General features: G+C 41.0%; 1 protein-coding gene across 4 annotated transcripts in view; it reads left to right on the forward strand.

The window, feature by feature from the left end:
- The first annotated feature begins 4029 nt into the window (after positions 1 to 4029).
- The window catches only part of Cnot2 (CCR4-NOT transcription complex subunit 2), an 80977-nt gene continuing 59754 nt past the window's right edge, over positions 4030 to 25252 (forward strand). The window contains exon 1 of one of the 4 annotated variants that reach the window (XM_051176216.1): positions 4030 to 4129. Coding sequence is in view for 2 of the 4 variants with exons in the window: in XM_051176215.1 (XP_051032172.1) it covers positions 4125 to 4129 (5 nt within the window). In the remaining 2 variants the exon portion in view is untranslated. The remainder of the gene's footprint in view (positions 4130 to 25252) is intronic. The other 3 variants (XM_051176215.1, XM_051176218.1, XM_051176219.1) reach the window with 3 other exon arrangements.

Consider the following 25252-nt stretch of genomic DNA (forward strand, 5'->3'; position numbering starts at 1 on the left):
TGCTTTAAACCCACTACGATGTTTTCACACCATAAGTATTGCTCCTCTTCCTTTCTGTAACACAGACTTCCTGGAGATGGGGGTGGGGTGATCTACCTTCATTACCAAGGTCTGGATATCCCAGACACCTCATTAGCTTGGTGCTATTTTTTCCTAGCTTGGACTTTACAAATTTGCAATTACTCCTGTAGAAGATGGTATTAGAGAATAAACATAGCGGGAGTTATCATAGGTTGCCAGGGAAGGTATGCCAGAGACGATGTAACCCAGGCCATTTTCTTCCACGGCCTAGCTTACCCTCAAACTTGTGGTAATCCTTCTGACTCAATGTTTATCTCCAAACAGTGGTTTTCATAATAAAAAATATAAAGGTAACCAATTTCCCCCAAAACTGGAAGGAATGTAGCACAGATACCATGATCCAAACCACAAAGTCCTGAGGGATCTTAGTTTCTACCAGTTTAAAGTTTTGCCAATTCTTAAAATGAAGGAACAGATGTGTGTCCTAAATTGGCAAGGGTCATTCCAGGCTATCAGGATTTCAGCGCACAAAACAGAGATGGGAGCAGAGAGATGATGGGTGTACTTGCTTTCAAAGGGCTGTTCTGGAGGAGCATGTGACCGACCGGGTAACAGAGGGGATGGAGTGGAACTGGGAAATGATGCTATCATGTGGCTACAGAGTAGCTAGAAAAAGTCTTTATGCCAGGTAGCCAAGTGTCCACACTCATTACTCTGAAAAAGAGGAATTTGGGGGCGCAGTAAACAGTGTGTGCTACAGGCTGGAAAAAGTGTGGTATACGACAGAGAGGAGGCTAAAGGCAGAAAAAGAGGAGCCAGATGTCAGCTCAAAAGGCCTCTCCGGTTATATCCCATAATATCCCAGAAAGACAGGGAAGCTACAGGAGGTTTTAAAAACTGCAAAACAACAATTGAGCAAAAAAGTTAAAGCAACGGTTCTGGCTGGTCTACAAGGATGGCTGACAGAGGTGAGGGGAGCAGACACACACAGTAGGTACCGCTACACTCTAGAAAGAGACCACAGCAGCTCACAAGGGGGCACTGAGTTGATGAGCAGCTGTGAATTCACAGCAGCTCACAAGGGGGCACTGAGTTGATGAGCAGCTGTGAATTCAGAATGTATTTGTAAAGAGTTCATGGTGCATACTGGAAGGGCGATGTAGAGTGAGAAGGGACCACACAGGATTTCTAACGCTCTGCCTAAGCAGGGAGACAGCGTCACTGTTTACCGGACTGAGGAACACAGTGATGAGCCAGCCTCGGGAGGAGAGGGCAGTTGTCTATTATTCTTTTTCACAATCGGAGATGCCCCTTAGATTCCTCTCATGGCAGACAAGGCAGCATTGTATGCATCCACTGCTTCTTTAAAGGAAGGCCTTTCCCTTCTACAAACACACGCTTCCTCTTCCCTTGATAAGGCATTTGCCCAAACCTAAGTGACAAACTTTTCTGTGAGGTGCACAAAATATTTAGCATATATTTTAAAAACACACAAACGCACTCATCCGTATGAACTATTTTTCAAGTAAAAGCCACAAAATTATTAACCCCTTCACTACCAAAACAAAACAAAACCCCAGCAAGTGGGTAAATCTGATCATTATCAGCAACTGCTATTAAGGTTTTTGTTGTTTTTGAGATAGGTCTTATGAGTATGTTGTCTAGGCTAGCTTCAAACTCAGGTTGACTCTCCTGCCTCAGTCTCCAAAGTAACAGTAACAGGATCACAGACATGTAGTTTTATTTTGACAGGGTCTCACTATATCTATATCTATAGATATCCCTGTCTGGCCTGAAACTAGTTATGTTGGTCTAGATTGGTCTAGAACTCAAGAGATCAGCACTTCTCTGCTTCCCAAGTGTTGGACTTAAGACCTGTAAAAACTATCCCCAGAGAAGACATTTTTGATGCAGCAGGATGATTTAAAATTTTTATTGAGTGCTTACATCATCATGTTAAGCCCTTAACAAATACTATGTCATTCAATACCTATTAAATTGATCTTACCAACTTATGAGATACCACACATGGTGTAGAAGTTAAACACTTGGGCATCGGTCCTAACCAAAGTGTGTTCTTAGGAGTAATGGTATCACTGAATTTTTTTCTACTATCCCTACTCCATGCACTTATTTAAAAAAAATGTTATTTTGCCCAATGAAAAGTTGAGCATAATAAAATTCTCAGACCTTTTACACTGGGGAAGGGCTTCCAAAGTTAAAGTTTGTATGGGTAAGAAGAGTAATGAATTAGAACATTTAATGTTACCCAATGTGCCAATTATATACATGCTAAGGACTCCAAATAATTAGAGGCCAGATCCGGGTGCTCTGTATTGCACACATTCGTATGTAGACTCCCTATGCCTAGAGGTACAGCCGGTCCTATAACATGCTACCATATGGCAGGAGATGTTAACTTGAGAGGAAGAGAAAGCAGAAAGGCAGGAAGGAACTGTTGGGGGAGGGGCCATATAGGACTGTGTCCATCCTTCTTGAGTTTTCCTGAAGTAAAAAACAAAACAAAATACAAAACGGTGAAATGGAGGATTTAATGAAATGAACAACCCAGCAAAATAGACCCCCCTTTTTCTGGCTACGCCAGTACCAGTAGGCATTTAAACAAATTTACTTATTTGAACATATGTCAAAATACCTTACTTTCAAAACCACGACAAAGTTCCATTTTATTTCACAGTGGGCCTTTATTTCTCCCTGTTTCTTGCCTCTAGCTGTCTAGGATCAATCGAAGCTATAGTGGTTAACTGGGGGCAGGAAGAAATAAATTTTATAAAACAAACAGCATTGTATTTACTTCAAATTAAAAGCAATACACATCCATAAGGTCTATCAAACGAGGACAATAGATCACAAAACTAAGAACTTCGAATCACACAGAGGTGTTTAGCCCAGTTTCAGTAACTATAAAACACGAGGTTTACGGATGTTCACAGGAACAAAGAAAGGAGTACTATATTGCAAAGAAAAATAAACTTCAGTTCTTGGGGACAGTACTGTTTCTGGGCAGCAAAAACGTTCCTTCCCTGGAGTTTTTTCACTATTTTTCAAACGGGTCTGGTGGATGAGCCAGCTGGTCACAGAGGTTTACAAAGGGCGCACCGGGCAGGGGAATAAATAAAGTACCATAAACATTGCTGAGTTACATCAAGTGCTCCAGGTAGTGCTTTAAAAGCACGCTTCCCTTACTTCCTCTTCCTCTCACCAGGTTTGGACCGAAAAACAGAAAAGAAAACAAAAAAAACCTCCCAAACCCCAACAACACCAAAAAAAGAAAAAAGACACAAAAAAAAGAAAAAAGAGAAAGAGAAAAAAGAAAAGGAGAAAGAAAAAAGAGAAACAGAAAGGAAAAAAAAGAAAGAAAAAAATGAAAAAAGAATAAGGAAAAAAGAAAAAGAGAAAGAAAAAAGACTAAGAAAAAAGAAAAGAAGAAAGAGGAAAAAGAAAGAAAAAGAAAAGAGGAAGACAAAAGAAAGAGAAAAACAAAACGGGAAAAGCAAGCGGCAGAGCAGAGGGGCTGGCGGGCAGACGCCGCGGCTCGGCGGGGGCTCCCACTCCTCGGGGCGCGATCGCCGTCCCGGCCGTCCCGCCTGTCCCGCCTCCCGGGGCCGCGGCGCTGGAGCGGCTGGGGGCGGGCTGCCGGAGGAAAACACAAACACACTCACGCCGCGCGCCCCGGTGGGCGGACCCGCGCCGCCCGCCGCCCCCGCCGCCCCCGCGGCCGCGCTCGGACCCCGGGCCGCAGCTCCGGGCCGGCTGCCGGCGTGGGGACCCGGGCGAGGGAGGCCGCCCTGCGCCCGCCCGCCCGCTCTCCGGAACCGCCGCCCGCCCGCCGCACGCACGGCGGGGCCCCGGGCTGCTCACCGTCGCCCGCTCACCGCTGCGCCCGCCCGCCCCGCGCCCCGCGCCCCGCGCCCCGCGCCCGCCCGCCCGGCCGGCCGGCGCTGCTCGCTGCCGCCGCCGCCGCCGCCTGGAGCCGCCTAGAGCGGCGGGGTCACGGCGGGGGTCAGAGGGTAAAGGTCTTGCTCCCAGCAGCCTCCGCGGTGGATACGTCGCCATCTTGGATCCGCGGGACGAGAAAATTCATGCGGTGAGTTTTTGGCAGATTTTCGCAAGCCGGGCGGCGGGGCGCGCGGCGGGGGAGGCGGATTGGGGCCCCCGCTCGGCGGGGGAAGGCCTCGGGGCCGGCCCGGTCGCGCCCGGGGCCCGCGGGTAGCGTCCCGGCCCGCCGCTTCCCGTTGCTTTTGTCTGGGCTCCAATCGAGAGAGGGAGAGCGGGGCGGGCGGGCGGGCGGGCGGGCGGGGAGGGGGTGGCGGCGCCGGGAGGAGGAGGAGGAGGGACGGGCTGTGAGTGTGAGTGAGTGTGAGAGTGAGTGTGAGTGAGTGTGAGTGAGTGAGTGTGTGTGTGAGTGAGTGTGAGTGAGTGTGTGGCGGGGCCGACGGGACGGGACGCAGAGCGCCGCCGCCGCCGCCCGGGAGCCGGGGCCCGCCCGCCCGCCCGCCCGCCCGGGGTCTCCGCGCTCCCCCGGCCCCGGCGGCCCCGGATCTCCCGGCCCCCGGCTCCCCCGGCTCGGGGCTCCCGGCGGCGGCCTCCGCGCAGCCCCGGGCGCTTCGGACGGCTCAGCTCGGCTCTGCTCACTCGGCTCGGCTCTGCCACGTTCGTTCCCAGCAGCTGCCGGTGCCCGCCCGCCCGGCCCCCCGCTTCACGTTCTCGCAGCACACGCGCTGCATCCGCCACTCGCCTGGTGGTTTTTTTTGTCTGTGCAAAGATGGGGGACGTGGGGCTGGCTAACGGGCCTCAGCCTGCCTCCAGCAGGCCCCGAGGCAGCCCAGGCCCTAGCGGGGTGCAGAGAGCCACGCCGCCGCCGCCGCCGCGGTACCCGGAGGAGGGGGAAGCCTCCCCGGCGCTGGAGACACCCCAGCGTTCGGATGGTCCCGGGGCGGCGGAGCGGGAACCCAGAGACGCTCCTGCCCGTCTGTGAAGTTGCAAGCCCTGCTTTCCACTTCCGCCGGGGCCTCCCCTCGCCACCTCTTGCTGTCTTAGGTCTTAACTTCAGAGTTGCATAGAAGAATTAAGTCGGCCTAAAAAAGAAACCCGGTAGTTCTTAATTGAGGTACTGTCTGCCCGGGAGGAAGTTTACAAGAACTCTTGTTATCTGTAGACCCCGAGGGAAAGCTTATTGCAATTGTCTTTTGCAAAATTATTTCCAAGGTTTTGTTATTTGCATTTACTTTAGGCCCTGTTGTTGGTAGGTGATTACCTCTAAAAACAAAACAAAACAAACAAACAAACAAACAAAAATGCTTCCATACGGGCACCACTTTTCTTGGAAATTCTAGGCAACATCTACACTTTTCAACATCTGCAAAACCAAGTGTTAAGAGTGTTTTTGCTTCATTTTCACAAAATTCTTGGTCAAAGAACTCTCTTTAATCATATGGACAGTTCCTAATAAAATACAGCAATATGATCCTTAGATTCTTGGCAAATGGTAGAAGTCATGATACTGAGTTAACCAATCTGTTCACAAGGGAGGGCATATTTAATGTTCAAAATTGAATACGTTTTCTGTTCTGTAGTGAGACATTTTAGAGATAGGGAGTCGTGTCCCTAATGATTTGTCTTCCCAAACAAATAAGTGGGGGTAAGTTTTGTGGAGTGGGGTAGAAATTGAAGAATGTTACCTTCATAACAATACGTTTGAGAATGTTTGGTATATCTGACAACAGTCTCTTCCCAAACATCCTTTGCAGTTTTGTAAGGTAATTTTATCCCAGGTTGGAAGTGTTCTTTAAAAATCCTGTACCCTGAAGTGGGTGTCTGTCTTCAAATATTTGTCTCTGTTCAGGCCTTGTGTCTTTGCTTTGTTCTTTAATGGTTCACGATCATTAATGAGGACTGTATTCGGCACTCTCCTGTTTAGTTTTTGTTGTTGTTATCATAAATCTAAAGGAGAAGTTCAAAATGCCCAGAAAGAGACATGTCTTCCACTTTCCACTTTGACTTTGGAAGATCCTTAATTTTAAAGTGGAACCTTCTCATTTTTTAAAAGTGGATTTTAAAAATTTATTATTATTAGGTTTGGTAGTTTTTAGTTCTAGACTAGAAATTTTTGTGTTTCTGCTAGTGCTTTATTAATTCACAGAAGTTAGGGCAGTGAGTGTGTTGGCAGAGCACATTGTGGTTGTAGTGATACAGTCTAGAGATTATCTGTAGCCTAGAGACCTAGAGTCATGTGCACATTAACATAGCAGTAAACACACCTTTTAAAAATCGATTTCTCAAATAGATAAAAATAAATTTGTATGGTGGGAAATGAAATAAGTTGTGCCTGTGAGTGGTTTTTATCCCATTCATCTGAGAACTCTCTGATCTTGAAAATGAAATAAAACTCCAAATGATATGCTCCCTAAAAGCGATAATTACCTCGTATTTTCCCTATATAAAGGTGGCTGCTTAATTTTTTGATTTCTCAGAACTGCCTTAGTTTTATTTAAAAATTCAAAAGTAGTTATTGGTAAATTAGAAGTACTGGTAACTTTGTTCTGTATTTCTAAGTAGGTGCTGATATTAGCAATTCTTAAATTTTAACGGGCCAGTATAGAATTTTTTTCACACTCCCCATGGAGAGTGACAAATTTGCTTCATAAGAAAATTTGGCCTTTGTATGTAAATAAGCCTGGACAGTAACAATCAGTATAAATAACAGTTTAGAATTCTGTGCTCTTTTGAAGTGATGTTAAGTAGTAGTATCACTTGATTAAAATTTTAATTGTGAAATGAATGACATAGCTCATTGGGTAAAGGCATCATCACCAAGCCTGATTGATTACCTGACCTGAGTTTGATACCAGAAATCCTCATGGTGGAACAAGAGAAACAGCTCCTTAAAGTTAGCTTCTATAGGTATCCACACACATGACTACATATCATAAAAAACTTGAAAAATTCACTGTAGAGGGTTCATCTTGAGAGCAGACTGTAGATCCATGTGCTGGTTTGAGTAGATATTGGAGGGAAACTTACATGACCTGTGATGGTTTAGGAGTATGATTTTCTTATCTTGTAGTGGTATTTTAAAACTTGAGTTATGAGCAGCTGTGTGAACTTGCATGTGGACAGTTTGCATGTGAGTGCAGTGTCTTCAGAGACTGGCTGCCCAGACCCCTGAAGCTGGGGTTAGTTAGGAAGCCTCCTGTCACAGAGGCTCTTAACTGCTCTCCAGCCCCTCTAGTGTATTTTGTAACACTAAGTACAGTAAGTCAAGGTACCAGGTTGGGCAGTTTTAGAGGCATAATTAATCAGAATGGTACTGAAATTTGAGTGGGATTGCATATAGTAATGGATCAAAAGGTCTGGTGCTATGATGGGAGTTTGATTGATTGTGGTGACTGTCCTTCCTGACCAGGAATGAGTTCTACCTTTGACATTTGAAGGGATTGACTTTCATTGTCACATTTTCAATATGGGGAAAAAGCTGTGCTCAAGTTGATGTCTGTTGTAGAAAAATTTACATTTGAAAAGAACTATGAAGAAAATCAGGGTTTAAGGTCATAAAGATACTTTTTAATTTTTACCTTGGATCAGTTTGTTGAACTCTCCAATGTAAGTAGTAGTATTTTCTTTTCTTGTTTTTCAAATTATTCTGTGTAGTGTCTTGATTTCTACTTGAAAATGTCAACACTCAGGTCAAATCATGCTGATATAGTTTATTCATCAATATCAGGGATGTTTTAGAAATAGAATTCTTTTTTTGTTTATTTTTGTTTTTCAAGGCAGGGTTTCTCTGTGTAGCCTTGGTTGTGCGGGGACTTGCGCTGTAGACCAGGCTGGCTGGCCTTGAACACCCAGAGATCTGCCTGCCTTACCCCCTGCCTTAGAAATAGAATTTGTGTTAATGCTTTCTGATAGCTTTTTCTCTGAAATGAAGATGCAGATACCTCGGTGTATAGCTCATAGGGAGAAATGCCACATTATAAAGTTGTCTGAACTTTAATTTTAATAGGGGTGCATGGCTAATACAATATGCAAATACAAAATTGAGCTGTGTAGAAAAAAATAGTTTGCCTTTGCTAGACATCTACAAAGTATCTCTGGTCTAACTCAGGGTCTAAGTCCATTTAGCTTGTGTTGACTATTTTGAACATATTTGCCCCTAAGCTCCAAAAGTTTTGCTTTTCACTCATAAGCGTGTATCTGTATGTGTCCTCAAAGAGTTAAGTGCCACTTCTGTGTTGCCTGGTAAACTTACTCAGAACTCAAATCTGATGTCACCTTCTTCATGGACTCTTTGTTGACTCCTCCAGTCCGTCCACCTTACCATTATTGTGTACATCACAGTGGCCCTTCATTTACCCATCATCCCTCCCTTCCATCATAACCTCCACAGGTTGGAGCTCTAGCAACATAGGACTTGTCTTGGTTACATTTACATAGCTGGCACTTTATGTAGGAGGAATATTGCGTAGATTCTCAAGATGCTTCAAGCAAAACAGTGGCTGGGTTAGCGGTTGTCAGTGACTGTCAGTCCACAGAGTAAGGGCAACACCACATTTGGGAAGATGACAGATTCTTCTGTTCCCTCATTTCTTGCATCTCTTTTATTCTTGCATCTCTTTTACACCCCCCCCCCTTTAATTTGCTGCTGTAAAGTGCTGGAAAGTGAGTGACTAGCTTTGAGAACTCTGTAGAGTTTGTGTGGAACTTTGAAAAGAATGTTTAGGACAGTATTGATACCATTTTGCTTACTTCTGAGTGGCGTATTTGACGCTTGCTTGGCATGGCCACAGGCATTAAATGGAAGGTGACACGCAGTACTCAGAAGGTGATTGTATTTACAGTACTTAGCCTTGACTTACTAGATTTAAGCTGTTTGATGTTGGATTCTTTTTGGGTTTTCTCCCATCTTTTCCTCCCTAATACCTGGCTCAGAGTTCCCCACAGAGGCAGAATTCTTCAGTCTATTTGTTTTGTTTTTGATATGCAGAGAATCAAACCCAGGACCTTGGCAAATACTGGGCAGGTGTTCTGTTTCTGAGCCATACTGATCTTATAATTTCCTAGCGTGACTCTCATAGTTCTTGGGAAAGTTAGGTGAGATGCTTTAGTATATCTTCAAATCTGATTTTAAAATATATCTAGAAATTTCAGCTAGAATTGTTCCTCTTCATCACATTACCCCCCCCCACACACACACTTGAATTTTTAGTATTTTGATGTAGAAATATTAACATGTGATGTATAGGTTATTTTACTTTTCTAAAATCTGTAAAGGTGTTTGTCTTGCACTTTTGATACTGGGTCTTACTATGTAACCCTGGTTGTCCTGCAACTTGCTTTGGGATTATAGGTGGGTACCACTATGCCTTGCTGAGAGACTACAATTTTGAGAACTAATTTAGCCTCAGGATTTGAATGAGAGACCCTTAAAGCTGTGGTCCATTTTAAAGATACAGAAAACAAGCAGGATTAATGACTCCCAGGCTGCATATAGTGGAAATGCTCATGCCTAGCTTAGGAATCTTTCTTACATTGTCCTTGCATATGTGTCTTCCAGGGTTACTTGAGATCCAAAGGGTGCATATCTGTGAAAGAATTTGTTGTTGTGCTGCTCAGGATTGATTGAAGCATACTGATGTGCAAATAGGTCTCCATTTAGCTGGGTGTGGTGGTACACACCTTTAGTCCCAGGGGAGGCAGGCAGATCTCTGTATGTTTGAGGCCAGCCTGGTCTGTGTAACAAGTTCCAGATCAGTCAGGGTTATATTAAGACCCTGTTTCAAAGGAGGGGGAGGGGAGGGGAGATAAGTCTCCACTCAATAAATTTTCACTGTGCTAGGGAATGATAAACAAGCTTATTTGTATGTTTGGGTAGTTTGGGTAGCATTGAATAGACTTGCCTTTTTTCCTCACTGAACAAACTGATAACCCATTTTCCATTTATATGTCAGATGTAGATTATAACTCCATTGTGTATAAGCATCTGGACAAGAATGTAATGAATGATTATGTAACGGTGTGTTTGGGATAGGAACATTTGGTTTTGTGTCATAGCTGCCAGAAATGCGCTTTTATGTCTTTTTACATTGTAAATTATGCTTCTCCTGCATGTAGATTTTTAGTTTTTTACTTGTCTTACGTAGATCAGTGAGATAGTATGAAATTTACAATGTCATTGAAAAGATCTGATTTTTTGGCATTACTATCTCCTATTTTAAAAATATCTTTACAGTTTGCAGTGTGCTTCCACAGTATTTAGTTTGGTCACCTTGATGTTAAAGTTAAAAATAAAGTTTTATAGAGACAAGACAGGCTGTTTAGTATTAGGAATAGGGATTGCGATGGTCGGTTTTTATTTTTAGTATTTAGAAAAATATGGTCTATCAAGTTAAGTAGGTGTGAGTGGCTGGTTTGTTTCATTTTAATGTGTCATCTTGTAAATGTAGGACATTTAATTGAATTGAGAGAGATGTTTGAGAGTGGCAGCGCATCTCTCTTTCAAGCTGGGTGCCCTGACAATATTCAGTGGCTACTCGTGTTTTTACAAATTATAACCATGTGTTGAGAAACACTGAGGACTTGCAAGCAATAATATTACAACGAGAGTAAGCAGTCACCAGTCTCTGACGACACATTTTATACATTGCCCTGGTGCATGATTCTGAGAGATGCTCTGCCGAGTAGATGGGCCTTGAGCTTTGCCTTCATCTTGCAATCACAGAGCAGTGCTTTGAGGATGTAGTTTTTATGATTTTTTTTTTTTTTATGAGTAAGTATGTGTGGTGAGATGAGCTATAACCATTCTGATCTGTATTGTCTTAGGAGAAGTTCCAGGCATATTCTTAAGCATGCCAGACAGAACTTTGAAGTCTACAGCAAAACAGGTTAACCATGCAGTTAGCAGCCTCCAAAGTGTTCAAATCCAGCATGGAATTGTGTGGTCATCCATAGATGCATGTATGTGAAGAAAGGTGACCATGTTTCAGAGGTTTTGTGGAACACTTCTAGTGTTTGAGCAGAGACAACCATAGGACTCCCAGGTTGCTTCCAGTCCATAAATTTTGTTTTGAAGGAGGTAGGACTTTTGCTTTTGTAGATGTAAAATTCATATAATTTCTTTTTTAAAAAAAGTAATTTAGACAGAAATTGCTACAATTAATTTTCTTCCCCCTGGGTTGGTATTCCAGATGTTTTCAATCTTTTTTTTTTTTTTTTTTTTTTTTAAGTGATTTGAGTGTTTGCTCAAATTATCAGTTAGACATTATCAGTGCTGGGTATGTGTTAGGGTACTGTGTAAGTGTGCATTCATAAAAACCAGTCATTTCAGAATGCTAGGACTGTTGAAGGGAACGGCATTTGACTGGTGTTTGTTAAATGAGATTAAATAGTGTTGGGAGATGGTCTGTGTTGTGTGGGGTATCATTTGAACAAAAAGTATAAAAGGAGAAAGTTATGCAGAAATACGGGAGTGAACAATGTATAAGGAGGAAGGAAAAATAGAATGTCTTAAGGTGGGGTCAAGTTTTGCATGCTTTGAAAAGATCAACAGATTTCATGAACAATGCTTTTTGGATAAATGAGGTGCACTCTAACTAGGAAAGAGTGGCTAAGATGTGATCCTGTCTCTTACTGGATGTAGAGTAAATCCTATAGGCTTTAATAAGTTTTAGCGGGCCGTGTGGGGATTGGGCATTGTTTTTCATTAAGAGGCCTTGTAAATGTTTTTTTTAGATCTGAGAGAATTGGATTCTGTCTGCATTGTAGAGAGTTATGCTGGAGAACAAATATAAAATGACCTGATTTGCATCTCCTTAGAATAATGGAAGCGTTTATAGGTTTTTGGTTTTGTGGTGTTAGGTCATTGGCATCCCTTAGAACTTAATGTTTTCCCTGCTGTGTAGTAAGTAGTGCAGTAACTGTTACTGTGTACCCCACACTATAATGTTTGCACTGACTAATTTCTCATGATTTAAGTTTTTGGGGTGCATACTATAGGAACATGGGCGGGTAGAGAGAACAGTGTTGCTTTCAGGGAAATGATGCATGCCTACCTTCTGAAGGGTGAGGAGTTGGTGCCTACCTTCTGAAGGGTGAGGAGTTGGTGCCTACCTTCTGAAGGGTGAGGGGTTGGTGCCTACCTTCTGAAGGGTGAGGAGTTGGTGCCTACCTTCTGAAGGGTGAGTTGGCCTTGGCAAAATGGGGGAGAATGACAGGGTGATACTCCATAGTGCTTAATGGAATTCTGGGATTACATACAGATGCAGCCACCATATAAGAAGCTCCTTTCCTTTTTAAAATCTTAAGTATTTGGAGCTATGGAGTCACTAACCAGTTTTTAATGCTCTCCCTCCACCCCCCAGTAGTCAACTCCATTTCAGGCTCTACATCTGACAATTAAAATGTCAAAATCCAAGATATACTTGATGGTTTTGAAGGATTATCTGTGTTGGACAAATTAAGTATTTTGTGTTAATGTTAGCAAGGTTTGTAGGAACTTTTAAACTTGGTAGTATTTATCTTTTGGAGAACTTAGCTTGTGATACATATAAGCCAAAGCCATTATTCAGTTTTTTTATATATATATAAATGGAGAGAACATACTAATTTTGGGCACTCAATTTGAAGGTTATAATTTGACAACAACTTACGTGGGTCACTTTTCTGACTCAACTATGTGTGACTTTCTTTTCCAAATTTCAACTTTCTAGTTTTTCAGGTGAGTGTTAAGTAACAGCAGTTACCTCATAGACTGAAGGACTAAAGTTCTTGTGCTGTTAGTCTGTTTTTGAAAGCACTTGTTACACTGGAGATGTTTCTGAGGCTGATGAGAACCAGCTACAATTTAGAACGTAACTCTGTATCAAGTCCTTAAGTGTAAACAGATAGAGTACAGTCTGTCTTCTACGGTCTAGACGTGTTTTTTTTTCCCCTGCTAGGAATGTTGTTTAGGTAGCACTGGACCGTGTAGGATTTAATCTTGGCATTGCTTTCCCTGAAGCACTTTGCAGAATGCAAAGCATAGAAGAGACATGTAAAAGTGTCTTCTTGAGGGTGATGGAGTAGGGTGGTGAGGAATGCTGACCAGGGAAGGGAAGGAACCAGGAGGAGCAATGCAGGAGGGTCTGAATGAAAGCATCACTTAGGTACGAAAAGTCCATTACTCAGTTTGCTAATCTAAAGAAGTAACAAGAACAACAAAAGAGTATTGGTGACTGAGAAAAGGGATAGATCTAATGGGTCAGCAGACAGAATATATACCCATTTAAAATGAGGAGATAGTGGTTGGAAAGATTCCACACTTAGAATCAGAAGATGGGAATGTAGCTTTGGCTCTGTGAGTTGCTAGCTGCGTTCTGGAGCAAATCGGTTAGTGTTAAGGAACCTCAGTTTGTCAGTAGCACGTTGCCTCCCTGCGTTGCTGATGGCTACTGTGAGATGAAGGGAATCTGGTTAATTTTTTGAAAGTAATGTGATAGTCATGAGTTGTACTGAAACTAGTTTTCTTTAAAGATTTGTGAGTGATGTGTCATCACTCATGTTATTATTCTGTGATGCTGGTGTATTCATGTGCAACCTTGCCCTTTAAGAACTTTGTTTATATGACATGTAGCTGATGGACTTTGGGAGAGGGGAATTTAAAGACTTGGAGAGGCAAAGTTATTTAGCAGTGTTCATGGTGTGTGTTTTCGCATCTAAAGTGCTGGTATCTTGTATTTAAATGTTATTTGACACAAGCCTTCTTTCTTGAGTATATATCCTGAGTATTCTTTGGGTTATTCTAATTCTTTCGTAACTTTATTTGTGTACCTTATTATTGTTGGCCATGAATATTTTCTTGTGTTTGTTTTTTTTTCCTTGAAAAGAGCCTTTATCGTTTATACATAGAGCATCTCTGCAGTGGTTTGAAACCATTGAGCACATTCCTTGCATATGTAATATATCTGAACAAGTTACACTGCTTTTTTTATTTTTTTTCTTAAATCTTGAGGATTTCTTTGGTTGCTGAGAGTTTTGGAGTATTAAAAATAAATACCATATAAGGAAAGCAGAATAGTACCAAGTAGCTGTAGTAGCAGAGTGAATCAACAGAATCTGGAAATGGTTGGATGTGTGTTGGAAGAAAAGGCAAAACTTTTACTCCACCCTGATGAAAATTTAGTTACTTTACATGCTTGTTAGGCTTTCTGATTTTGTTCATATTACACTGTTATAAAAGGAAACATTTAAACTTCAGAAACTGGAATCTCTCTTTTTTTCTCAAGACACACTTCAAAATAAAAGAACACATCTAAAAGTGATCTATGAGATACATTTATGAAGCAGGAAACATGACAGTTTGCTAAGGAGAAGCAGACACAGCTGTGGTCCTAGCATCATATATTTCTTTATGTCTGCCCAGTTTAGTCTAACATGGTTGAGCACAGGATTTTTAAAAGCTGAAAAGACTTTGTTTAATTCACGGTTATTAACTAGAGAATTCTCCAAATAGTTTATGTTCACAGTATACTAATAAGGCTTTGTTTTTAATTGTATCTGCCAGGCTAGGACAAATAACATCTATGTTAAAATGTCAAGGCAACATAAAAAAAGGTAGAGAATATACTAGCATTTTTGCTTTTCTGGCAACTTTAAATGCTATTTTAAAAATTGTACCTTTTCTGATAAGTTTATTAGATGATTCAGGAAAAGAATAAATTCCTTAATTTCAAGCTTTCAAGTTGATAATTTGAACTGTTTTTTGTATTCTTGGAGAATGCCAATGTGGGGTTTGGCAGCTTGCTTTTAAAGAATCCTCTGTAATTTAAGCTGGGGCGGTGGTGTTGCAGCACTTGGGAGGCAGAGGCAGGAGGATCTCTGAGTTAGAGGCCAGCCTGGTCTACAGAGTGAGTTCTAGGACAGCCAGGGCTACAGGAAACTGTCTCAATAAATAAATAAATAAATAAATAAATAAATAAATAAATAAATAAATACGTAATTTATCTCATAAGCTTAGATTTTTGTGGGCAGATGGTATTGTTGCAGCATTATCAATTGATACTATTATGTATTGGTTTTTAGAATTTTCATGTGCTGTAAATTGAAGTTAATGCTAAAGGCTAAAGAAGGCACATTGTAAAAAGGGGTAATGGCAGTGTTTCTCATAGAGAAGGCAGAAGGTAAGGACTAGGAAAAGAGGAAAATTAAAGTCACTCCCAAGTGTGCAACTTAGATTAGTGGGGATTTAGTGGGGTGAGCATGTGTTTGGGCATGGAAGTCTCGTTTCTCTTGCCTGATTAAGTGATACAGGGTATACAGGTAATCTGGAGGACTACGGGATATATTTCAGAAAGGGAAACATCACTATTATGAGCAGTTTTCTCCCCTGCCAGTCTGGCCCCACTGCCACCTCAGCCCCAAATAACACACAGAGATGCTGTATTTGATATAATGCTGTTGGCCAGGTACTAGTTTCTTATCATCTAGCTCTGTCTTAATTATTAACCCATTTCTATTAATCTAAGTATTTCCATGTGGTCTCATCTTACCGGAGAGAGGACCTGGACCTCTGTTCTCTCCAGTCTCTCCATGCTGACTCCTCTGTACTACTTTCCTCAAATCCTCCTTGTCTCCAGTCCCGCCTATCTTGCTTTGCTATTGGCCAACAGTGTTTTATTCATTAACCAATAAGAGAGACACATTTACAGAATGACATCTCCCATCACAATACCTTCCAGAGATATCCAATGCTGGCCTTTTATTAAAATGGTGTTTGAAGTTGCCAGAAAGGCAAAAATGTATCATAGAGAAATTTGTATGTTTTTAAATCTTATTAAAACACAACAAAAACTTTAAGATCACAAGCACTTTCTAGTATTACATAATACTTGACCCAATAACCCTTCTTATAACTGGTGAAGATGCAGTTTCATTTTTCCTTGCATATTGGAGCATTTCTTTAGAACTGCAGAGGAGAGTAGCTCCAGTTCTCAAGTACAGCGTTGACTTTGTCTACTTACTTTTCAGTCTGTAAAGGTCCTCCCCTCACAGTAGAGGAGTAAAGAATGTTATGTGTGGCTTTCAGCATACCCTGCAGTGTGTGAGCGTCTACGTTATGCCTTAAGGGTAGACATACCAGCTAATAGTTCTTACAAAATCTCTTTTCCCCATAGCACTCACCTGTTAAGTGTGTACCCCTTGTCCAAAGTGCTGGCGATCGGGAGTGCTTGCTTGCTGTTTTATATTTTGGAATAAATAGACTCGAGCAGTTGAGCATCTTTTATTGGAAAAACTCAAAATCCAAATATTTCCTAAAATTTGAATTTTTTGAGCCTCAAACAAGCATTCAAAACTTTTTAGATTTTATAGAGTTTCAGGTTTTAGATTTCTTTTCATTAGAGACATCTAACACACAATTAGTCATTACCATAATTTTTACCTCTCAGTGTACCTGTGGATCCTGGGGTTAGGGACCAAGTCAGTCTCTTTAGCTTAGTGTAGGTATTTGCAGTGCTGAGGATCAAATCAAGGGCATTCCACATGGTAGGCAGACTCTTTACTTTGTAGCCATCCACCACAGCCCTACATCTGTCTTGTGTAATAATGTATATTTGAAACCCCAGAAGGGCCCAGAAGTAATTTGTGGACTGTATAAAAGATTTTTTTTTTTTTACAAAGCTTTTAATATCTTCCTAATGATTTTCCTTGCATATTTTGTCAATTTATATCATGCCAACTGTGTATGAATTGTCTACTGAATATGGTTGTGTAAAATTATTCTAAATTTAAAAATAATTTTTAAATTTCTGAAAAAGTTTTTAAATTTTATAATCTGTTAAGCAAAGTATAGTCCCTTTTCTGTTTGTGTTTGTCATTCTCATCGATAAGAATAAAGACGGTTATAATACTAGGTTATAATCCTAGCCCTGGTACCCTGCTTGAGCATTAGTAAACATTCCAGGAAAGGGAGTTAATATGTATTGAAGCGATACACTGAATACTGTTCCAAGATTGATGTCAAGTGATTTTAGCTGGATAAACTTAACATTGTAGAAGTTTCAAGAGAACTTTTGCGTAGTTTGCTATCTCAACTATTAATACAACAATGTTGGGGAGATGCTAGATACTTAAATCAGAATTGGTTTCAGGGCTTCAAAGTAGTTTGATATCTGGTTGTATTTGAAAAGAATGGCTTGCTTTGTAGGGATAGGTCAAAGCAAGTGAGTTTTAGTACTGTATTGCATGAATTCATTTGATAAATATGACTTGAATTCCTTTTAAGTGTCAGGCACTGTCTTAAGAGAATATAACTGTGTGTGCATGGCAAGGTTACGAAGAAAAAGAAATGAAAGGCAATATGGGTAACGGAAAGACTAGTCAGCATGTCTCTTCCCAGAGGGTGAGTGGGTAAGCCCGTGTGAAGGAGTGGTCCTGTGTTTGTCCAAGGGAAAGACCTTTGGGGAAGGGGCATCGTTGTAATCTTATGCTAGTATATTTTGATTACATGATACAAGCTTGAAAACAGGAAATGAAAATCTAACTTCCAAATCAAGATTGATTTGATCAGTGTATGTCCCTTGAGTTTTCATTTGACTCTTAGGATTAGCTTGTCTAGTTTTGCCAAGAAGCCAGCTGGAATTTTAATAATGATTTTGATTAATTTGTAGATCGCTGAGATACTTTGTCACTTTTCTGATCTTTGAACAGAGTGACTTTCTGTTTATATAATTCTTTAATGCTTTTTCCATATTTTTTTTTTTTGCAGCTTTCAGAGTATAAATTTTCTGCATTGAAATTCAGTACTTTAATCTCTTTGTTTGAGAAATGGAGTTCTTAATTTCTTTTGAGTTTTTCATTGTTATTGCATGGAAATGTGATTCTTACATATTGATTTATATACCTTGTACCCTCATTGAACTTCCTCATTTAACCATTTGATGGGATCTGTTAGATTATTAAAATCCAAACTACTGTGAAACTGCTATAAAATCTAGTGAATGCCTTAGGATTTTCTGTAGATCCAATAATGCAGTATGCAACTTGAGGCAACTATCACCTCCTCTCCAGACTGAACATGCATTATTTCATTTTGTTGCCTAGTGATTTTGTCTAGGATCTTCAGTATAGTATTGGTCCTGCACTTAGAAGGAAAACATGGAGTAGTTCATCATTCATTATGCTTCTGACTATGCCCTTTTCCAAAACCATAACTTTAGAGAAGAGTGTTTGTTTATCTGTGTGGGCGCACATTGCTTTGGTGCTGGAGTGAATACTGGAGGGCAGCTTGCAGGAGTCCATTCTCCTACCGTGGTGATCTTGGGGATCCAATTTTGCATGTTGCTGGGTTTCATCTCCTGGTGTTGTTAGCTTGCATTCATGTAATAGTTGCAGTTTCATTTCTTGTGATGCTTTGATGGTCTTAGCTGGTTAATGCTGGCCTCTGGAATGATTTCAGAAGTGTTCTGGGTGGTTATTTGTTTTGGATTAGTTGGTGAAGTGATACTAATATTTTTCTTCTAAATGTTTGAGGATTTCATCACTCAAGCCTTCTGCTCATGGACCTTTTTCCCCTGTTGAAAATTTTCTATTGTTATGGGTCTAGTTTCGATTTTTTTTTTAAATTTCTTCTGTCAGTTTTGATAGCCTGATATTTTAGGAATATGTCCATTTCTTCTAGTTTCATAACTTGTTAGCAAGTACCTGTTATTTCTTTATCCTTCTCTTAATGTAATTATGTTCATTTTGGTTATGTCAGGTGTTTCTTGGTTAGTTTAGCTCAAAGTTTGTTAATTCAGGTTATTTTTCCCAATATCTAACCTTAAAATTTCTTTGTTCCTTCGTTCTCCTATCATTTTTATTTTTTCTGTCTTTGGTATAATTTGGTTTCTTTTCCTAGTTGCTTGAGGTAGAAATATGGGTAGGTAGTTAATTGGAGATCTATGTCCTCTTTCTCTCCTTCCTCTTTCCTACCCTCTTCCTCCCTTCCTTTTCCCCTACCCTCTCCTCTTCTCTCGGAGCCCATGCTAGTCAAGTTCAGTACCACTGAATGAATACATGTAACAGCCCAGCCTGCAGACATCATTCTAAACGCAGGCGTTTATAACTGAAAGTATTTCCTGCAGGCACCACATCCTTTATGTCATCTAAAGTTTGCTATCTTGTGTTTTTTTATTTCTTCTATTTAGTTTTCTGCATCCCACCCTTTACCAGCTAGTATTTTGAAGGGTGTTGTTTAACTTTTGTAAACTTGTGGAATGTTTGTGAATTTCCTTTTTTTATTTTAATTTCATTTCACTAAACTTGAGTATCCTATGTTATGATTTTAGTCTTTTTCAATTTAAAACTTATTTATGATCCAGTCTGCAGTTATCCTTAAGAATGCTTCTTTTGCTGTTCGTGGCTATTTTATAGAGGTTTGTCATCTCTAGTTCAATATCATTGTTAGTCTTTTGTTGACATGGTAATCTTGTTGTCTAAGTTACTGTAGCCATTATTTGAAATGGATTATTAAAATTGCCCAGATACTGCTGCTTAGGTGGCTGTTTCTTTTTTCATTTATTTTGGGGGTGTCATCACACACGTGCGCGCGCGCGCGCACACACACACACACACACACACACACACACACATTTTGTCTTTGAGAGAGGGGTTCTCTTTGTAGACCAGGTCGACCTCAAACTCGCAGAGATCCACCTGCCTTTGCCTCCTGAGTGCTTGGATTCAAGGCATGAGCCACCACATCTGGCAGCAATATGTATTTTTTAAAGTTTGTTTTGTCTGATAATAGATAGCATAGTCCCACCAACTTTCTTATGGTTGCCATTATTGTATGTATTTTTATTTTCCTTTACTTAGGGTGGAGCAGAATGGAATGGGGTAGGGTCTTGTTATGTAGCTGTATTGTCTGTCTGTAAGTCTGATTAAACTTTGGCCCCTGAGGGGCGTTTTTTCTGCCTTCTAATCTTTGATGTTTAGTTGGAACCGAAGGCAGCTTTTTTTCCTAGCTGTGCTTACTCCTCTTCGTGATTCCTTTCACTTTCTTTGGATTCATTTTACCCTCTTAGTAGTTTTGGTGATTGTCTTGATCTTTTAAATATCAGCACTTAAAATTATACATTTCCACCAAGTACTAGTTTACCTGCATTTGTGTTTTTTCATTCTTGATCTACTTTTTTCTGTCTTTGATTGTGATTTATACTCCATGTCCCTAAATTAACTGTAGAGTTTATTTCTTTGTTTGGTCTTCTAGAGATTGTTTTAGGAGTGCACACTTGGCTTTTGGGAATTTGTTTGACAAAGCTGAGCTTCTTCAGAAAACATCCCTTGTAGGAATTCAGTTCATTAAAATGTATCAGTAAAAAAATTCATATATAATAGTGTGATCAGAGAATTTCTGGACCCCTTCTTGCCCTGGCTTCCTGGTTCTTGTGATCACCATGGAAAGATTGGCCAGAGTAAAGGGGAGCAAACCCTGAGAGGTCAAGACTGGACACTGATGAAGGGTTCGCTGTCCCATGTACATTTTTTGATAGCCCACACACTGTTTCTCCAGTCTTCAGTACAAACCACTTTCCCTGGGAACTTTGTTCAGGGTCTGTGATTGACGGGCCTATTTGGATTTGTTTTTATCAGAAAGCCTCCAGCTGTAAGTTATCTTAAAAGGTTTTGATAGCTATCTGATGACCTTTAAGGAAGTTCAGAATGTCACTTTTCCTCAGGTCAGAGACATGACTCAGATTGTATTCTTGTGAATTCTTGAGAGCTCTGCAGTTCAGTTTTTGGCTTAACCAGCTGCTGCTTAGGAGGCCCAGCCTGCCTATCCCCAGGAGCCAATATCTAACTAGCCACCTGGCATCTGATAAGCTAGTTCTTTTCCTTTCGTAAAGTTGGTTTAGTTGAGTGGTAGAACACTGGCCATGCCCAGTCTTGATGAAATCCTCAGTGTGTGCATGCACGCGCACACATGATTTTTTATTTTTGGTAATTAGAGTGTTTTCTGAACATTTATCTTGTTTGTGGTGGTATGGTGGTATTGGACTTTTTTGTACTATTTCTGGTTTCTGTTTCGTGGCCTGTTGTAACTAAGAGGAGCCTTGAAATGATCAGAAGTAAAGTTGTGTGTATTAATTCCATTTTCAAGGTTACTATTTTAGTTAGCTTGCTGCTCTCTAGTTAGTTACATATAAGACTGTATTTTGGTGAGGCGCTTAAGGACCTGAATTTGGTTAAAACCCACAGTAAGAAAAGCCAGGTGATGAGGTTTGTAATCTCAGTACTAAGAAGGTGGAGACAGGTGTGTCCCTGGAGCCAGTTAGTCAGCCAGCCTAGCCTGCCTCCTGAGTTCTAAGCTCCTAAAGAGCATTTTCTTCCTCCATTTTCTTAATACTCAGGTCACATCAAAGATTATCTAGTCTAGATTTTGAGTCAAAAGTCTTTGATTCTGTTTTACCTGACTGCTACTAATTAGTTGTATGTGCAACACTCCACCCTGGTATCATTTCTTATTTAGATCTTTAAAAAGAAATGTGCTCTGAGGATCTTTCCCCCAGCTCTCTTATTCTAGAGACTTTTGGTCTCATGAATGGCTCCTGCTTGAAGCACTTACACTCTTTCTCAAAATAATACTTCATATGTTCAAAGTCAGTGTGCTTCTAAAGATGCTGATTGGTTAGAATATTGGTTTTAAAAATAATGATTACATATCCAGTGGCATGCTTATTAACACAAAGTATAATGCCATGTAATGTTTAGACTGATAATGTTAAATGATAGTTTATGGCACATGAAATGCTTGTAGAAATATCTAATAAAAAATTCAGTGGTGACAAAAATCACAGGTACAGATAGCTATTAGAACTATGGGCTTGTTACCTATATTTTCAGTTAGTGGGTTAGGAAAATGAAGGTGTAATTTCTCCTTTTCCCTTCTTTAATAAGGCAGATACTGACAAGGAATGTAGGGTCACTCAGTTGAATTATAGTTACTATTTATTCTTAAGTGATATGGAGAAATTAGAAGATAGGACCAACTGTAGTATTCCCGAGGTCAAAGAGACATTGGGGAGTCAACCAGGAGGCATGCTATGGTTTAAACAACTGTTAGAATATTGACAAAATTTAATACCTTTAAGGTCCTCCTCATCCTTAAATTGAATTGGATTGGGAAAACGTATAAGGTGTTATTCACAGAAAGTCTAGTCATCTCCAAAGGTCTGGTCCTACTTCAGAATGTTAAAGGGAATAAAAAGATTTGTATTTTAAAATGGTGTTTTTATGCAGTTGAAGTCAGTAAAGCATTCAGAGTACTTTGTGGCTCATTAATTGAGTGAAATATTTATGTTATGTGTCACTGTTTTAGGGACTGGGGATAAGAATGGCAGGCATAATAGACAAGGAGCCTCTTTTTAAGGACTTAGATACTAAGGGTTGAGAGACAGACAGATGTGAACAAAATTCAGACAGTTGGGTGGTCAGTGGCCTTTGTGAAGACAGACAGTTAAGAGAAATGTCAGTGCTGTGAATTATGAAGGTGCTGGGCGTTAAAGCTGAGGCGAGACCACGGGAAACAGCAACAAGTGCCGTGTCCCTAAGCTGAAAACTGACTTGGAGAGAGCAGGTGGGGGCAAGGACCGGCTGCCTGCCTCTGCCTCTGCCTCACCCTGCTCCTCCTCTTCCTCTCCCTTCTTCCTTCTCCTGTCTTCCTTCCGCCTGCCATCATTCTAACCCCAGCTAACCCCCAGCCCCCCTTGCTCATCACACTTGTACCTGCGCTGGTCCCTCATCAGCAGCTGCCCCCTCAGCGACACTTCTGGGTATTGTTTCCTCCTAGCTCAGAGCATGAAGAGCTAGTTTACCTCTTCCCTCCCGCCTTAACCCTCTGACATCCATCCACTCTGGTATCCATGCTTTGAGCTGATGGCTTTGTTTTGTAGAAAAACAATGCCTGGAGATTTGAGCATATTTACTTAAATCCGCTACTTAACTCTTGTAGCAATATATCCTGTGCCTAATTCCAGTCTCTTAGAAATTGCGCCCACATTTATTGAAACCCACCTGGAATCTATCCTATAGGTTTTTTTTCCCCCATGGTTATTTTTCTGTTGCTGTGATAAACTCCATGACCAAGGGGTAAGAGTCCATCATGGAGTGGAGGCATGACAGATGGTGGCAGGCGTGGTGGCTAAAGTAGGATGCTCAGAACCTGCGTCCTTCATTGTGAGCACAAAGCAGAGAGTGAACTGGAAATGACCCAAGTCTTTAAACTCTCAAAGCCTGGCTCCACTCTGAAATGACCACAGACAGTGCCACCACCCGGGGACCAAGTGATCACATATTTATTGGGCACTTCTCAGTCGGAGGCCACTTCTACTACATCGTTTTTGAGTGTCTTACAAACGCCACTGTAGCTACTCTTTCAGCCGTTTGGTTTCTCTTGCTTTTATGACTGACACAGCTCTAGAGTCTTCTGATGAGGCTCTTACCCACCGAGGGATTGCTTTATTATGTTCATTGAGGAGACCCACCCACTGAGGGTGGCGCCTTCCCCTGGGCTGTAACCTTGGGCTGTGTTGGAAGTACCACACAGCCAGGCTGCGGTAGCACTTGGAGGCAGAGGCTGGAAGATCTCTGAGTTCCAGGACAGCCAGGCCTGTTACACAGAGAGACCCTGTCTCAGGAAAACCCCACCAGAAGCCAACAGTGATGGGCTGAGCACCAAGCCTGCCTTAGTTCTCTGTGCTCTTGACTGTGGGTGTCACACAAGTGACCAGTCCTCTCAGCCGTCATGACTTCCTGCACAGATAAACTGCGGCCTGAGGTTGTGAGCTGGGTGCTCTTCTCCTTTAGGTTGCTTCTGTCAGATGAGAGCTGACCCTAGAGCTCACTCTGTTGTCCGCCATGGCCTTGGAGTCTGACACACAAACTTTTTTTTTTTTTTTTTTTTTTTTTTTTGTGCTTGTTGTTTAATAATTTCTGGGGTCTATTAAGAAAAACACTTACAGTATAGTTCTGTGATTTCACAGACTTTAGGTTTTTAATTGCCTTTAGCTCTTTACCTGTGGGTGGGGCTCTGTGCAGTTGCCCCCATCCCTGTTAGCTTTGCAAGTGGTGCCATAGTCCGAGCTTTAAGCAGCTTTATCTTTGAGATTTCACACGGTACCTTCCCCTTTCCCGGCAGAGCTGGAAGATACAATCTTGCAGCAGAATTCCTAATCCTCTGGCTTTTAACCTTCTCCCTATTTGCTTTCTTAGCCTTAGGTGTAGGGGTTGCCCGTTGCCTCCAGGCATCCCATAGTCTGTTGTTTTCAGCATTTGATTAGTTGTAGCTTTCTGTAGTCGTTTGGGGTGGGGGGTTGCTTGGGTGAGGGATGAGAGCTACACTTAATCTGTGGGGTAAAGCTTGAGCATTTCGAACAAATCTATGATTTGTTTGGCTAAATGCATTTACTTGGGCTTTTACCTGATTTCAGTGAAACTGGTCAGATCTTTTAGGTGGTTCTCATTAATAGCCAACCTGGAATATATCTTCCCTGTACTAAACTACTGTAATAAAACCAACCTTAGCCAACTGGTTCAATTATTTAGCCTCATTAAATGTATGCTTGTGAGTGCATAGTGATGACTAAATTACAGATATTTTAGATAGTGCTTCCAAACTTCAAAGTATTATTAGTAATATTATTGAGCACTTTAGCTGGAGAAAATATAGTATTGGGAAAGTCATCTATTAATTGTCTACATTTCAGAATCACTTTATTTAACAATTTTGTGAATTAAGGTCATAGAAGAAAAATTGATTTAACTTTGTTTTTGCTTTTCCAGCAACCATATTATTGGGATAATTGTCTTTTTCAGTTTTTGCATCTGTGTTCAGAAGGGAAATTGTAATTGTTTCTTGTTTATGTGCTTTGGGTATTAGTGTGACTGTGGCCTTGTAAGATGAATTGGACAGTGGTACTTGTATTTTAATTTTGTGGAATGACTTGAGTATTGGTGTTAATACTTCTTAGAAAGTCTGGTAGAATTCTGTGCCCAAACCGTCTGGCCTTGGGGTGTTTTGGTTAGCAGACTTTTAATGCCTGCTTCTATTAGAGTAGGAGTTAAAGGTCTGTTTACATGCTTATCTGATTTTGGTCTGACTTTGGTGAGGGCTGTGTATTGAGACACTTGTCCATTCCTTTTATAGTTTCCTGTTTGGTGGAGCTCACATTTTTAAAGTGTGTCCTGTGATGCACTGGGT

The sequence above is a fragment of the Phodopus roborovskii genome, unplaced genomic scaffold (genome assembly GCF_943737965.1).
Source record: "Phodopus roborovskii unplaced genomic scaffold, PHOROB, whole genome shotgun sequence".
NCBI lineage: Eukaryota > Metazoa > Chordata > Mammalia > Rodentia > Cricetidae > Phodopus > Phodopus roborovskii.